At 38.4% G+C, this 12,590-nt stretch overlaps 1 protein-coding gene across 2 annotated transcripts; it reads right to left on the bottom strand.

Annotated features, from left to right (window-relative positions):
• Positions 1-3,213: 3,213 nt before the first annotated feature.
• RNF7 (ring finger protein 7) lies at positions 3,214-8,023 on the bottom strand. Of its 2 annotated transcripts, none has more exons than XM_070753347.1 (3): positions 7,699-8,023; positions 5,561-5,608; positions 3,214-3,804 (listed from the first exon to the last, which is right to left on the bottom strand). In XM_070753347.1, exons 1-3 carry the CDS (start codon positions 7,969-7,971, stop codon positions 3,748-3,750), a joined length of 378 nt encoding a protein of 125 aa, XP_070609448.1. In that variant the 5' UTR covers positions 7,972-8,023; the 3' UTR covers positions 3,214-3,747. The 2 variants fall into 2 exon arrangements, with proteins under 2 accessions (XP_070609448.1, XP_070609447.1); XM_070753346.1 differs by having other exon boundaries at positions 7,692-8,012.
• Between the last annotated feature and the right edge of the window lie 4,567 nt (positions 8,024-12,590).

Here is a 12,590-nt window from a genome sequence, read left to right as displayed (position 1 = left end):
CATAAAATTGAGTGACTCACATTATAACTGCCTTGCTTAGTGATGGAAATCCTGGTCCCATATGTGGTCATAAGTTGAGGACTAACTGTATATTAATGACTAGCTGTCATTACTATACAATGTACAGTGATACCTCGTCTTACAAACGCCTCATCATACAAACTTTTCGAGATACAAACCCGGGATTTAAGATTTTTTTGCCTCTTCTTACAAACTATTTTCACCTTACAAACACACTGCGGCCGCTGGGATGCCGCGCCTCCGGACTTCCGTTGCCAGCGAAGCGCCCATTTTTGTGCTGCTGGGATTCCCCTGAGGCTCCCATCGCAAAAACACAGAGGTCCGGAGGTGGCGTTTTGAGGACATCAGTGTTTTTGCGATGCTGCGATTTCACTGATGCTTCCTTCACTGGGAAACCCCACCTCCGGACTTCTGTTGCCAGCAAAGTGCTCGTTTTTGCGACGCTGGGATTTCCCTGCTGGGATTCCCCTGCAGCATCGCAAAAACACGGAAGTCCAGAGGTGGGGTTTCCAATGGAGGGAAGCCTCGGTGAAATCCCAGCAGCGCAAAAACGGGCACTTCGGCTGGCAAAGGGGGTGAATTTTGGGCTTGCACGCATTAATCGCTTTTCTATTGATTCCTATGGGAAACATTGTTTCGTCTTACAAACTTTTCACCTTAAGAAATTTAATTTCTAGGGTATCTTCTTTTACACAAGGATTGTGTGTAGTCTGGTCTTAAAACCAGAATATGAAAATAAAAATACATATAATTTACAGAGTAAATAAAATGAGTGGGATAGCTATTAATAAAATTCTATCTTGTCAGGTTAATTAGCTGAAAATAACAGTGCGAAAAATCTTGGTTTAGGGACAAAAACCCCAATCTATTAAAGACCATTCAAAGAAGGATTTCAGTTATTTATAAGAACTTGGAACAAAGATTTGGAATCTCCCATGACAGATCGATAATAGTCTTTAAAATATTAAATATCTTTTTATGAGCTTAACACGGGCTTAATTTAGCTTTTAAAAGTGTCTAATTTTTTCAGGAACTTTATAATTATTTAATAACAATTCATCATTTGCCATTTGCTGCAATATTAAATTGATAAGAATCTTTACATTGTATAGGTTTGTCTTACTGAGATAACATTTTAACTTAATATTTATGGTTGCGGATATGTTTCTGTAAAGGTGATAATTTTTAAAGATATTCATGGACTTTCAACTATATGCTAAAGATTTACAATCTATCGAGTATGAAAAATGATAGCTTTGTTGATAATGGTTTATAGCAAAAACATTATTTTGCTATAATGGAAAGACTGTGCTACCCTGGACCTACAATTTTTTCCCTCTCTGCTTATTTGGCCTACCAACCAAATGGAATTAGGTATTATTATTTTGTATAAGTCAGTGCCTTAATAATAATGTATAAGTCAGTGTCTTAATAATAAAACATTCCTGAAATCTCAGCTTTTCCTGACTCTGCATGTCTCAAAGAAGTGTCATCTCTGTTTCATTCCAAAGGATAAGGCATGAAAAAATGGTTTTAAGTTATTAGATTTCAACTGAATGTTAGAAAAATCTAACAGTAAGAGCAACTCCTCAGAAATGATAAGCTCCCCTTTATTGGACATGTTGAAACTACATAGGATGCTTTAATTTGGATTCCTGCACTACGTAGAGAGCTGACCTTGATGGCTTAAATGGCGTCTTCTAAATACTAAAAAAATGTGTAAACGTTTTATTTTTATAAATAATTATATCCAAAGATTTTCAGCTCCTGGCAGTTAACATTCTAATGTTCATAGCTCTGACCCAGAACTTCAATTTGTCCATAACTTACAATTCCCTGTTAAAATGTGTCCACAAAGATCTAGTCAAAATTAAATACTTTTAAAAGATTATGATTCTACAATTAAGGAACCCTTATATTTTCAAATTGGCATTTTTAACACAAGAGTTCACACAGAGTGAGTATATATTTTCACAAGCAAACTAATATTTTCTAGCCAGATTAATTTGCATCAGCCCAAATTACAATATGTACAAGTTTCAATCATCAAACTATTTTTGCTTGGGAAGTATGTTATGTGGTACAATTTAATAAGCATGCAGCAGCAGAAACCATTTATCCCTCAATACGTTGAGAAAAGATTAGCAGCTTTTTTTGCAGGCCTGTTGTAGAAAAGGAACAAAATGCTGAGGTTATAAATGATCAAGTATGAGCATTACCTTTGATGCAAGAAGATTGGAATCTCACATCTTATTTTATGACACAAAGTAAATTGTTTTTTTAATGTAACCTTATCTTTAATTTCAGTTTAATCACATTTAAGGTTAATGAGAAGAGTAAAGGCAATTCATGCCTACTTTCCAAATAGGATTAAATAAGTATAACATTTCTGAAACATTTCAACTAATCATAAAGCCCAAATTTTAAGAACTTGTATTAAGAACGTATATGTGAGTTATTAGGTTTTCCTTTCTCTCCTGTTGTTGTAGGGAGATGATATTTGTTTGAAAGCAATTACTATATATTGATCTCTTAGGTGCTCTGAAAGCGTTTAGCTGAAGAAAAAAAAGAGAGTGAAAATTTGGGTGTGTCTTATACACTGAATGTATCCCTTCCTTTTTAAAATTAATATTTTAATTGATTTTTTATAATATAAAACAAACACACAACATATAACATATAACATGTCCTCAGTGATCCCTAACCCTTCCCACCCTTCGGCCTCTGCATGTCGTATTTTATACCTGTTCCAGACTGCAGAGATTGCCACAGACCATCAGCCCAAAAATGGAGCTTTTGGAAGTTGCAAAGGCAACCTCTCCCAAATGGAGCTTTCCTCCCAAATGCTAGTCATGGATGCTGGTAGGCAGATCCCCCCCCCCCGCTATTTTCATCCCCAAAAACTAAGGTTTGTCTTATACTCCAGAGCGTTTTATACTCCGAAAAATACGGTACTTCAAAACTATCTTTTTTCAAATGTACAGCCTGGCCCTAGATGCTTCAATCCAAGCATGTTGTCTTTTGGCAAATTCTGCCTACCTCTACCAGAGAAACAACCCCAACATTAAATGAAACAGATAAATATATAATTTCCTAGTTACTAGTTTATGTTTCCAAGTTCAAACTTTTTAGTATCAGCTATTAATATTTTAAATACGTTATCTTATATGGACAAACAACTTACACATTTCACAAGGATAAAAGGTTTAATTGCAGGTGAAGAAAGTACATATTTTGAAAAAGCAGTCAATTCAATATCAGCACTATAACAAGCATTTATCAATGCCTAAATAATGTTAAAACCAAAACCTAAACAATGCACCTCAATTATTTACTAATTTTGGAAAAAATTGCAACATTGCAAAATGATATTGCTGATATTAATAACCATAGATCTGTAAGCCCTAAATAATTCCGAGATAAATGAAGTGTCCATATTAAATATTTACATATATTCTTAAATACTGAAGCTAAGTTTTTGATGGAAGATTTTGAAAGACCAAAACCCCCCAGTAAACTAATACAAAAAATTCAAATCCAAGTCCCTGTGTAGACATAAATAAATATGGAATTCGCAACACTGTAACTTCCTTCAGAGAAAGTACTGTATACCACTAGTTGTATATCATTTCAAACAATTTTGGTGCAATAGATGAAAACCGTGTTATTTGCCTATTCTTTGGACTACCCAGTCCTGCTGGCAGAGGGGACAACGGTTGTTCTGTTTCACCCACAGTGACATGCAGCAATTGTGGAACGAATGATTACACTCTCCCCAGACCACTAAAAGAAAAAGAAAAGCAACTTGAGACTGTAGAAATCATTTATGATAATATGCAATTCAAAGTGTAAACCTGCAGTTAACATTTTACATTTCTAAATTAAAACAAAATAGTGTGCATTGTTAAGAGTGGAACTGTCAAGCAGTACTTTTCATATTCTTGCATATTCTTCAGTAAAGTACAATTAACATATTTCAGCAGTTATTATGAACTGCATAGCTTTCATGGACTTCAGCATTCACCTTTTTTGTTCATTTCTCTATGACTAGAACAAACCATGATTCCATTCTTTTCTTTTTTCATATTCCTGGCTTCTTATAAAATATCAATGGTTTGTTTAAAGAAAATTCTAACTAGTTAAATAATTCATTCTTTGTTTAAACACACCTTAATTAGTAACTCTACATTTTATTTTAAATCATGGTTTTTCTTGATAATAGCCAAGGTGTCAGATATCATTTGGAGAGGATAAAATGGGAGCATCAAAACCTGATGCTTCAATTATTAGAAAAATATGTATGGACAACAGTTACAATCATGACAATATGAGTCTAGGACAATTAGGGTTTCCACTTCTGGGCAAGATTGTAGCATTAGTAAGCAATTTCTCCATTAATACAGGAAATGTGGCGAAAAAGGCAAAAGCATCATGCATCTTTTGGTCTTTCCGCTCTGAGTCTCCGGAGAGGGGCGGCATACAAATCTAATAAATTGTTATTATTATTTCTCACACATTATTTTCTTTTTTACATCTTAGGTATGCATGCAATATTAAATCTTTACGTGTGGCTTCTTTATCAGATCTATTGGATATGTATTGTAGGAACACTCTAGACTTGTTTTCAAACTTCTTAAAATTTACAATGAGTGTCTTTCAAGTTACAATTTACTTTCAAGTAAATTAACAAATCAAGCAGTGACAAGGAATCAATTTAAGTGCATATAAGAACCTAACAGGTATTTTAACTTAAATTTGGATGTTTCATTTTTAAATAATAATTATTATTATTAATAATAATTTATTAGACTTGTATGCCGCCCCTCTCCGAAGATTCGGGGTGCCTCACAACAACAATGGAACAATACAGATACAAATCTAATAATTCAAAACTGTAACTAATTATGTTCTAATTATGATTCATATAAATGATTCTGAAGTTATCTTTCTGTAATCCTCTCCAAATTCTGAAACTTCCTTCATTTATAGAAAATAAGTTATGAAGTCAAATTATTCTCTTTAATTTAAAATAATGATTAACTGTTTCAACAAAACGTTTTAAAAACCAAAAGATATTGGGAAAGAAGAAGCAACTATTTATTTATTTATTGTTTGTTTATATCTATCTATCTATCTATCTATCTATCTATCTATCTATCTATCTATCTATCTATCTATCTATCTATCTATCTATCATCTATAGAGTCTATTTGACTTCTATGTCGCCGAATCCCATGGGGCTCAGGGCAGCTTACAATATAAAAATACAATACAATAGTGAAAAAAGTCAATTTAAATGCTAAAAACAATAACCCATTATAAAACCCACTGAGCCATTAAATTCTAATATAACTAACTTTGTATTGATATATTGTAGATTAACCTAATAATTCTTCTAAGTGTTTTACACAATATATTCAAGAGACATTTTACTAAATAAGATATATTTATTTGAAGTTTTAAACTCTTCCCACTAAGATAAAAGCTTTTAGTGAATAACAATAGAAAGTACCCCAAAACATATACCCCCAAAACATACCAACACAATCCTCTTGTTTGTTTTCAGCTTGACATCTAAGACAGGCATCTAAATGTAAAGAACAGCAAGACCATTATGGTTTAGATGCAATATTAGTAACATTTAGAGTATGCAGACCATATTATGAAGTAACCCAATTTACTCTAACTCATGCCCTTCTATTCACTCAGCTTCAACTCCGCTTTTAAAAAGTAGCATAATTATATATAAACTAGTGTATAAATTATATAATAGCTAGTATATTATAATTTAGTATAATGTTAAAAGCTAGTATAATTTGTATAAATAAAAAATGGATATTTGATCATCCGCATGTCTTTTATGCATAGCATAATTCTCTTTTTAATAGGATGTGCTGTGTTACTAAACATTTATGAATGATCAAGTTAGGGCAGTTAAAGATAATATTAATGTCTTATTAAAGTAACAAAAGCATATGGCCTTCCATTCTTTATAATCCTGTAAGTAAAAATAAAGAGAAATATACTATATGCCTAATAATATTTAATTTTATACAAATTCTCAATATACATGAAGTGATACTTGTTATTAACATGCATTAAATATATTGGAGCAATACACACACCCATGGTACACACAAATATATGCAAGGAAACCATACATTTTGAATTACCTAGATTCTTCCTAAAGACAAAAACTATTGACTTTTGATACTGGAGTATTGATTTACAGCAAGTCTTCTCTAAATTTTATTAAAGGGCATACATTTTGTCAGCTGCAGTAACTTCCAGTATACAAAATAGTGTGGTTTTTAGTAAGACTTGGACACAGCTTTTCTCCTACAATGAAACTGAACAATCTCAATCAGGTATATTATTTGAATATTTTTTTTACATTACTGAAAGATCAGCATGCTGGTGAAAACAAATAACTATTGCATAGTATTGACAAAAAGCTAGCTGTTTGAATTACTCGGTACTGTACACACAACACCCCTAACAATATTTACCGGTAATAGATTTGCAATTTATTGAATTAATCAATTTTTTGCACAGTGTGAAAGTCCAAGCCATAAGACAATTATACAAATTGGATCCTCACAGCATAGTTTGAGGTGTGGTGCAAACCTAGCTATGTGCTCAAATCATATTACTACCATTTCCTTATAGTTTTATGGGAATAGAAAATTTACACATCCACATGAGGAATACAGTACTGTAGACAAGCATGAAAAATACATGCAGCAAATCAGATCCAGTTTGGTCTACATAGATTCATAGCATTGCAGCTATGAATTCTACAATTTCATCTGCTGTGTGTTTAAAAAATGTATTTTGATGCCTATCATCATTTTTACATACCACCTTAATCACAGCATTCACTTGCTCATTTTATATGCAGATTTATTGTGGATGATACGCTATTGAACACCTCTAAAAGCGTTTTGTTACATGAATTGTTACCTGCATAAGTGCACCAGGGTGCCTTCTGTCCCCTGTCCTAATGTTTCTTTTATTAGTATCATGTATATAAATATTATTATATTTTTGTATACCACCAATAGGTACTTGATAAAACAAACAAAAAATAAAATAAAAAATGAATTAAATTACACAAACTGTGGGCTTCCTGAAAACGCCTCTATTAGGGGCTTACTAAACATCCAGCTAAATAGAATACCTGTGAAGGATATCTCAATCTTCTGCTATGTTGGATACGGAATAACACTTCCCACCCCGAACTATCTAATTTTATACCTCCCAAAAATGATTTTAAGAAGGCATAACGGTCGCCCACGTAGCTTTACTCCCACTGAATCGAGGAGAACGGGGAAACATCGAGGGAGTACAGCCTAAAGAAGTGCTCCTAAAGAAGGCAATCGACAACTCCCAAGCGGCGCCCGAAGGCCTTCTGGGACGGAAATATGGGCCGCGCCGGGCCAAGACCACCTCCTCCGCCTCCCCCCTCCCGGTAGTCTTCCCTGGGTTTGGAGTCGACGAAAAAGCGGCCCTTCGCATTGGGGAAGACTACCAGGGGGGAGGCGGAGGAGGTGGTCTTGGCCCGGCGCGGCCCATATATCCGCCTCAGGAAAACGAGCGGCACGAGGAGGTAAGCGGAGACCAGGCCTTCCTTTCCGACCGGAGCCTGCCTGCCGCCAACTCCCGCTTACCCATAACCTGCACCCGACAGATGGCGCAGGTGTCGCACTCGACGTCCCAGCTCCACATGGCTACGGCGTTCCACTTCTTCAGCGAGAACATTTTGTCGGCGCCGCCGCCAGCTTTGGCGCCGGAAGAACCCGAGTGAGGAGTAGAAACGCCGGGCTCGTCTCCGTCCTCCACGTCGGCCATGGCTGTGGGCGGGAGGAGGCGGTGGCGGAGGCGGCTTGGCTGCCCCGCCCGGTTCCTCCGGCGCAGCTCCGCCTCTCCCCACCGCCCCCTCAGCGGCATCCCGAAGAGACCCAGACAACCGGGCGTGAGACGTGGAGCCCGGCAACAGGACAGTCATTTGCCTTAAAAAGGCAAGGGTTGAAAGGCGCCTTAAATGTGGCTGCGTGGGGTCTGGATGAGATTACGTTAGCGTTCCTAAACTATTGCTATTATTATATTATTAATTAGATTTGTATGCCTCCCTTCTCCGAAAACTATAATGATACCGATGTGAATTTGCGGGACTGTTCCAAGGCATTCCGTCCCGGCCTATTGTCTCTCCTATAGTTCTCTATGACGTATCTCTCTCCTATTCCTATATCTTTTCTTCTGTTTTTTCATTGATATATCTTATACCTATATCTTTTCTCCCACTCTATCATTGGTATATTTTACTACGAGCATATCCTCTGTAACCATTATGTTTCGGACAAAATAAATAAATAAAAATAAATATATAGGGGTATTAACCCTTCACGTGATGTTGATTCTCTCTTTCTGTCAATGCAGCCTAGAACTGTGTTGGCGTTTTTGGTATTTGGTGCACAGTTGGCTCATTTTTAAATGGTTGTCCACTAGGATTCCAAGATCCCTCTCACAGTTATTACTGTTGAGCAAAGTACCACATATACCAGTGATGGCGAACCTTTTTTTCCCTGAGATGCCGAAAGTGTGTGTGTGTGCTATCGTGCATGCGCAAGTGCCAACACCTATAATTCAGTGCCTCGGGATGGCAAAAATGGCCTCCTCTGCCCCCCAGGCCCTCTGGAAGTCTAAAACAACCTATTTCCCAACTTTTGGTGGGCCTGATAGGTCCATTTTTAATGCGCCCCAGGCTTCAGAGCCAAAAATGCTCTCCCCCTATCTCCCAGAGACTGTGGAAGCTGAAAATGCCTCCCCAGAGCCAAAAATCAACTGGCCGACACACACATGCACATTGGAGCTGACCTGGGGCAATGGCTCATGTGCCAGTAGATATACGGTAGATCTGCGTGCCACCTGTGGCACCCGTGCCATAGGTTCGCCATCACTGACATATACGGTACCTGTGCATTTTATTTTTATTTCCTAAATGTAAAACCTTACTTTTTTCACCATTGGATTTCATAGCACCCAATGTTCAAGTGTGTCAAGCTCCTGTAGCTTGAGCCTATCTTCTGGAGAGTTAGCTATTCCTGCCAGTTTTATGTCATCCGCAAATATGATGTGTTCCCCATCTATCCCTTTGTCCAAGTCATTGATGAAGATGTTGAAAGTACTGGGTTTAAAACAGCGCCTTGGGGTACTCTACTGCATACTTTCCTTCATGTAGATGCAGTTCCATTGAGCATTACAGTACATCTTCTCTGTGGGGGCCCTGGCCCTCGAATCAGCTCCCCCTGGAGATCCACACTGCCCCCATCCTCCTTGCCTTATTTGGTAACTAGATCCTAACCTCTAGCCAACAAATGTGCAGTATGTTTGTGGTTTGAACTTGAATGAATGATTTTTAATGTTTTAGCCTTGTTAGAAAGGTTTTAAAGTAGTTATTTATATTAATTGGATTTAGATGTGTTATTGCATAGTTTTTTATTGATGTTGTGAGCCGCCACGAGTCCACGGAAAGGGGTGTCATACAAGTCCAATAAATAAATAATAAATATGTTGAGTGCACTGTTAACCTTATTAATTTTAGATTGCTGGGGACAGAAATGTTCTGCATTAATTAAATCTCTGTCCCCACTGTCAGTTTAAATGTTTATTCAAGAAACCTGTAAATTTAATAAAGTAGCTCAGTCCCTTTCTTTGATGGATGCAAACCATCTCTTTTGTAGTTTTTCATTGGACCAGCTGCAGATATCATGACTAATGAAACCAAAGCCTTCCCTTTTACACCACTCCTTTAGCCACACATTAAACTCTGCTACACATTGGCCTTTCCTTTTTTCCCCTTATATACAGATAAAATCTCTGAAAAGATTAGCCTACAACCTATACTACTACTAAGTTCATACCCCAAGCTCTGGAAGTCATTCTGCACAGAAAGTACATCTTTTGGGGGCAGATCATTTGTGCCAAGATGTATAACAGCATCAACATCACAGTCCTTACTGGCATTCCTCAGAGAGGGGCAGCATAGAAATCCAATAAATAAAATAAATAAATTCTTGACTATCTTAAGAATACGCCCCTTGTCTCTGCTGGCAATAGCACCTGGCATATATCTGACCTCTTTCAAAATCTCAATATTCTTTCCTAAATTTACATCCCTTTCAATTGAATCACCAACCAGAAGGTGGATTTTCTTTTTGCTGTTCTTCTCTTGGACCACGTTCCCCTGGTTTTTTGAGTTATCATTATCACAAGTATCTTGACCTGTCACTTTAGTGACCCTATTAAAGTCAGCATATGTTATGCTGGGAAACAGCGTAATATTATACACTGCTATACAAAACTAGAGTTGAAATGTATGCATTAGTTGCCATGGCTATCATACAGATAAGAACAGAGCTCCCCTACGAGACACAAAGATTCAAAATTTACAAAAATTTATTTCATATATTTTAATTCTTAAATGATTATTAATGAATTGTTGAACATTTAATGGATTTAGCATTGAATCCTAGTGTTCTCCAATAGGTGGGATTTTACTTGAAATCTAAAGTGTAGCAGATTATAATGCGCACGGTAAGTAAATCTATATTTCTAATGTAATTTTTAAAATGCAAATATAATTTACTTGAGTGAATAATTAATTTCAAATATGAGGTAAACTGAGCAATTGATTTGCTTTCTTTTCTTATCCAAGGCTATTTGTATACTAAGCTATAAGCCATAGAAAATCTCACAGGACCATCTTAAACCAACTTAATCTTATCCTCCTTAGACGTATGACTCTTGGCTGAAAATAGTTGCCTGTTCAGGTTACTTTGTTATATCTGGACAAATCAAACCATTGTTTATGATTTCGGTATGCTTCTACAAATCGCAGCTAAATTAACCATACTTACCTGTTAAAATATAATGAAAACAATGTAGTTTTTCATTATATAACTCAAGAAATGGATTCTTTCTATCTTTTAATGGTCATGTTGGAGGAAAGAAAGATGTTTATGGACTATTTGTTACTGTTGATTTTCTTAACAATCTAGCTTTACACCATCATGTTAGAAGAGTAATACCTCATTAAAAAACTTTGGTCCAGCTGGAAGCACCTAGTAAGAGCCCCTTTCCAGGGTTACAGGAGAAGATGGTTAACGGTTTTGAAGGAGGAAGAGGACTCTAAACCTCAATGACAGATAAAGTGGCAAAACCATCTTCTTGGAGAAGGGAAACTCTGATTCCAAACATCCACTGCCTTGTGGCTATATCCATTATTGGAAAAGGCTTCAGGAGTAAACCTTGAGGCAAAGTCCAGAGTCGGAGTCCCTGAAGCAGTTCATGACTGTGTACAGCCACGTTCTGATAACTCCTGCAACGCAGCTGGAACCAATTGTATCGGCTGTGCTGTTCCACTGGATTATTTCAGTGACGTGGAAAGAGAGTATCTGCTGCTTGGGTACCAGTCTATCCCCTATACCAGTGTTTCCCAACCAGTGTGCCGCGGCACACTAGTGTGCCGCAAGACATGGTCAGGTGTGCCGCGAAAAAGGAAGCTCAGCTTCTGGTTTCGCAACTTTTTCCTGAGAGTGTGAAGAGCAAAAAGTTGTGAGACCGGAAGCTGAGCTTCTTTCTTTGCGTCTTCCAAGTTTTCCGGCAGCTGCAGCGCCCCGCCTGGCTGGAGCTTCCCTGGCGGCGGCAACAGATGAGCTTTGGGGCCCGGCGGGAGGGTGGTGGCAGTGAGAGGGCGGCGGCAGCAGCGGCACCGGGCAGTAGCCGCTGGACGGCGGCAGGGTGGACTGCTGCGAGCCAGAACTCCAGGACAGAGGCACCGACGGCGGCGGCTGGACATGTTGCTGTACGCCGTACATGCTGGCATTGCGTGGCTGGCACTTGCCTGCTGGCTGGGCCGGGACGGAGGCTCCAGCCCCACGCCCATGCCCAGCGCAACACCAGCATGTACGCCGTCTAGCAACACGTCCAGCCGCTGCTGCCGTCGGTGCCTCCATTCCGGAGCTCCGCCTCACAGCTGACCACCCTGCCGCCGCCCCACCGCTACTGCCCAATGCCGCTGCTGCGCCGTGGTGTACGAGAAAGAGAGAGAAAGAGATAGCGAGAGAGGGAGAGAGAGGGGGGAGAGAGAGAGAAAGCAAAAAAGAGAGAGAAAGAGAGGGGGGAGAGAAAGACAACAAGAGAGAGAGAGAGAAAGCAAGAGAGAGAGGGGGAAAGGAGGGTACGGGAAAGACATAGAGGGAGGTAAGGAAGGAGAGAGAAAGAGAGCAAAAAAGAGGAAGGAAGGGAGAAACAAAGAGGGATGGAGAGAGAGAGGGAAAGAAAAAGGAAGAGAGAGAAAGAGGAAGAGAGAGAGAAATAGAGCAAAAGGGAGGAAGAGATATTTTTTTTGTCCAAACCCCCCCCCCCCCCCCCCCCGCTCAATCTTCCCCAGGATTTTGTAAATGTGATTAATGTGCCGCGGCTCAAAAAAGGTTGGGAAACACTGCCCTATACTAACCTACCCAGGCCTCAAGCTTTGGAGAAGACATTCCAGCTTTGCGTATAGC

Source organism: Erythrolamprus reginae, chromosome 5 (assembly GCF_031021105.1).
Source record: "Erythrolamprus reginae isolate rEryReg1 chromosome 5, rEryReg1.hap1, whole genome shotgun sequence".
Classification (NCBI taxonomy): Eukaryota; Metazoa; Chordata; class Lepidosauria; order Squamata; family Dipsadidae; genus Erythrolamprus; species Erythrolamprus reginae.
This window is presented reverse-complemented; position numbering and strand designations above follow the sequence as displayed.

What these genes read in the sequence shown, in the direction of transcription:
- RNF7 (XM_070753346.1), bottom strand. Translation starts at nt 7,971, where the DNA reads ATGCCGCTGAGGGGGCGGTGGGGAGAGGCGGAGCTGCGCCGGAGGAAC. An exon ending in CTGTCGGGTGCAGGTTATGG is followed by an intron (nt 5,609 to 7,691) that starts GTAAGCGGGAGT and finishes CTTTACATTTAG; the next exon opens with ATGCCTGTCTTAGATGTCAA. An exon ending in CAAACAAGAGGATTGTGTTG is followed by an intron (nt 3,805 to 5,560) that starts GTATGTTTTGGG and finishes TTTTTCTTTTAG; the next exon opens with TGGTCTGGGGAGAGTGTAAT.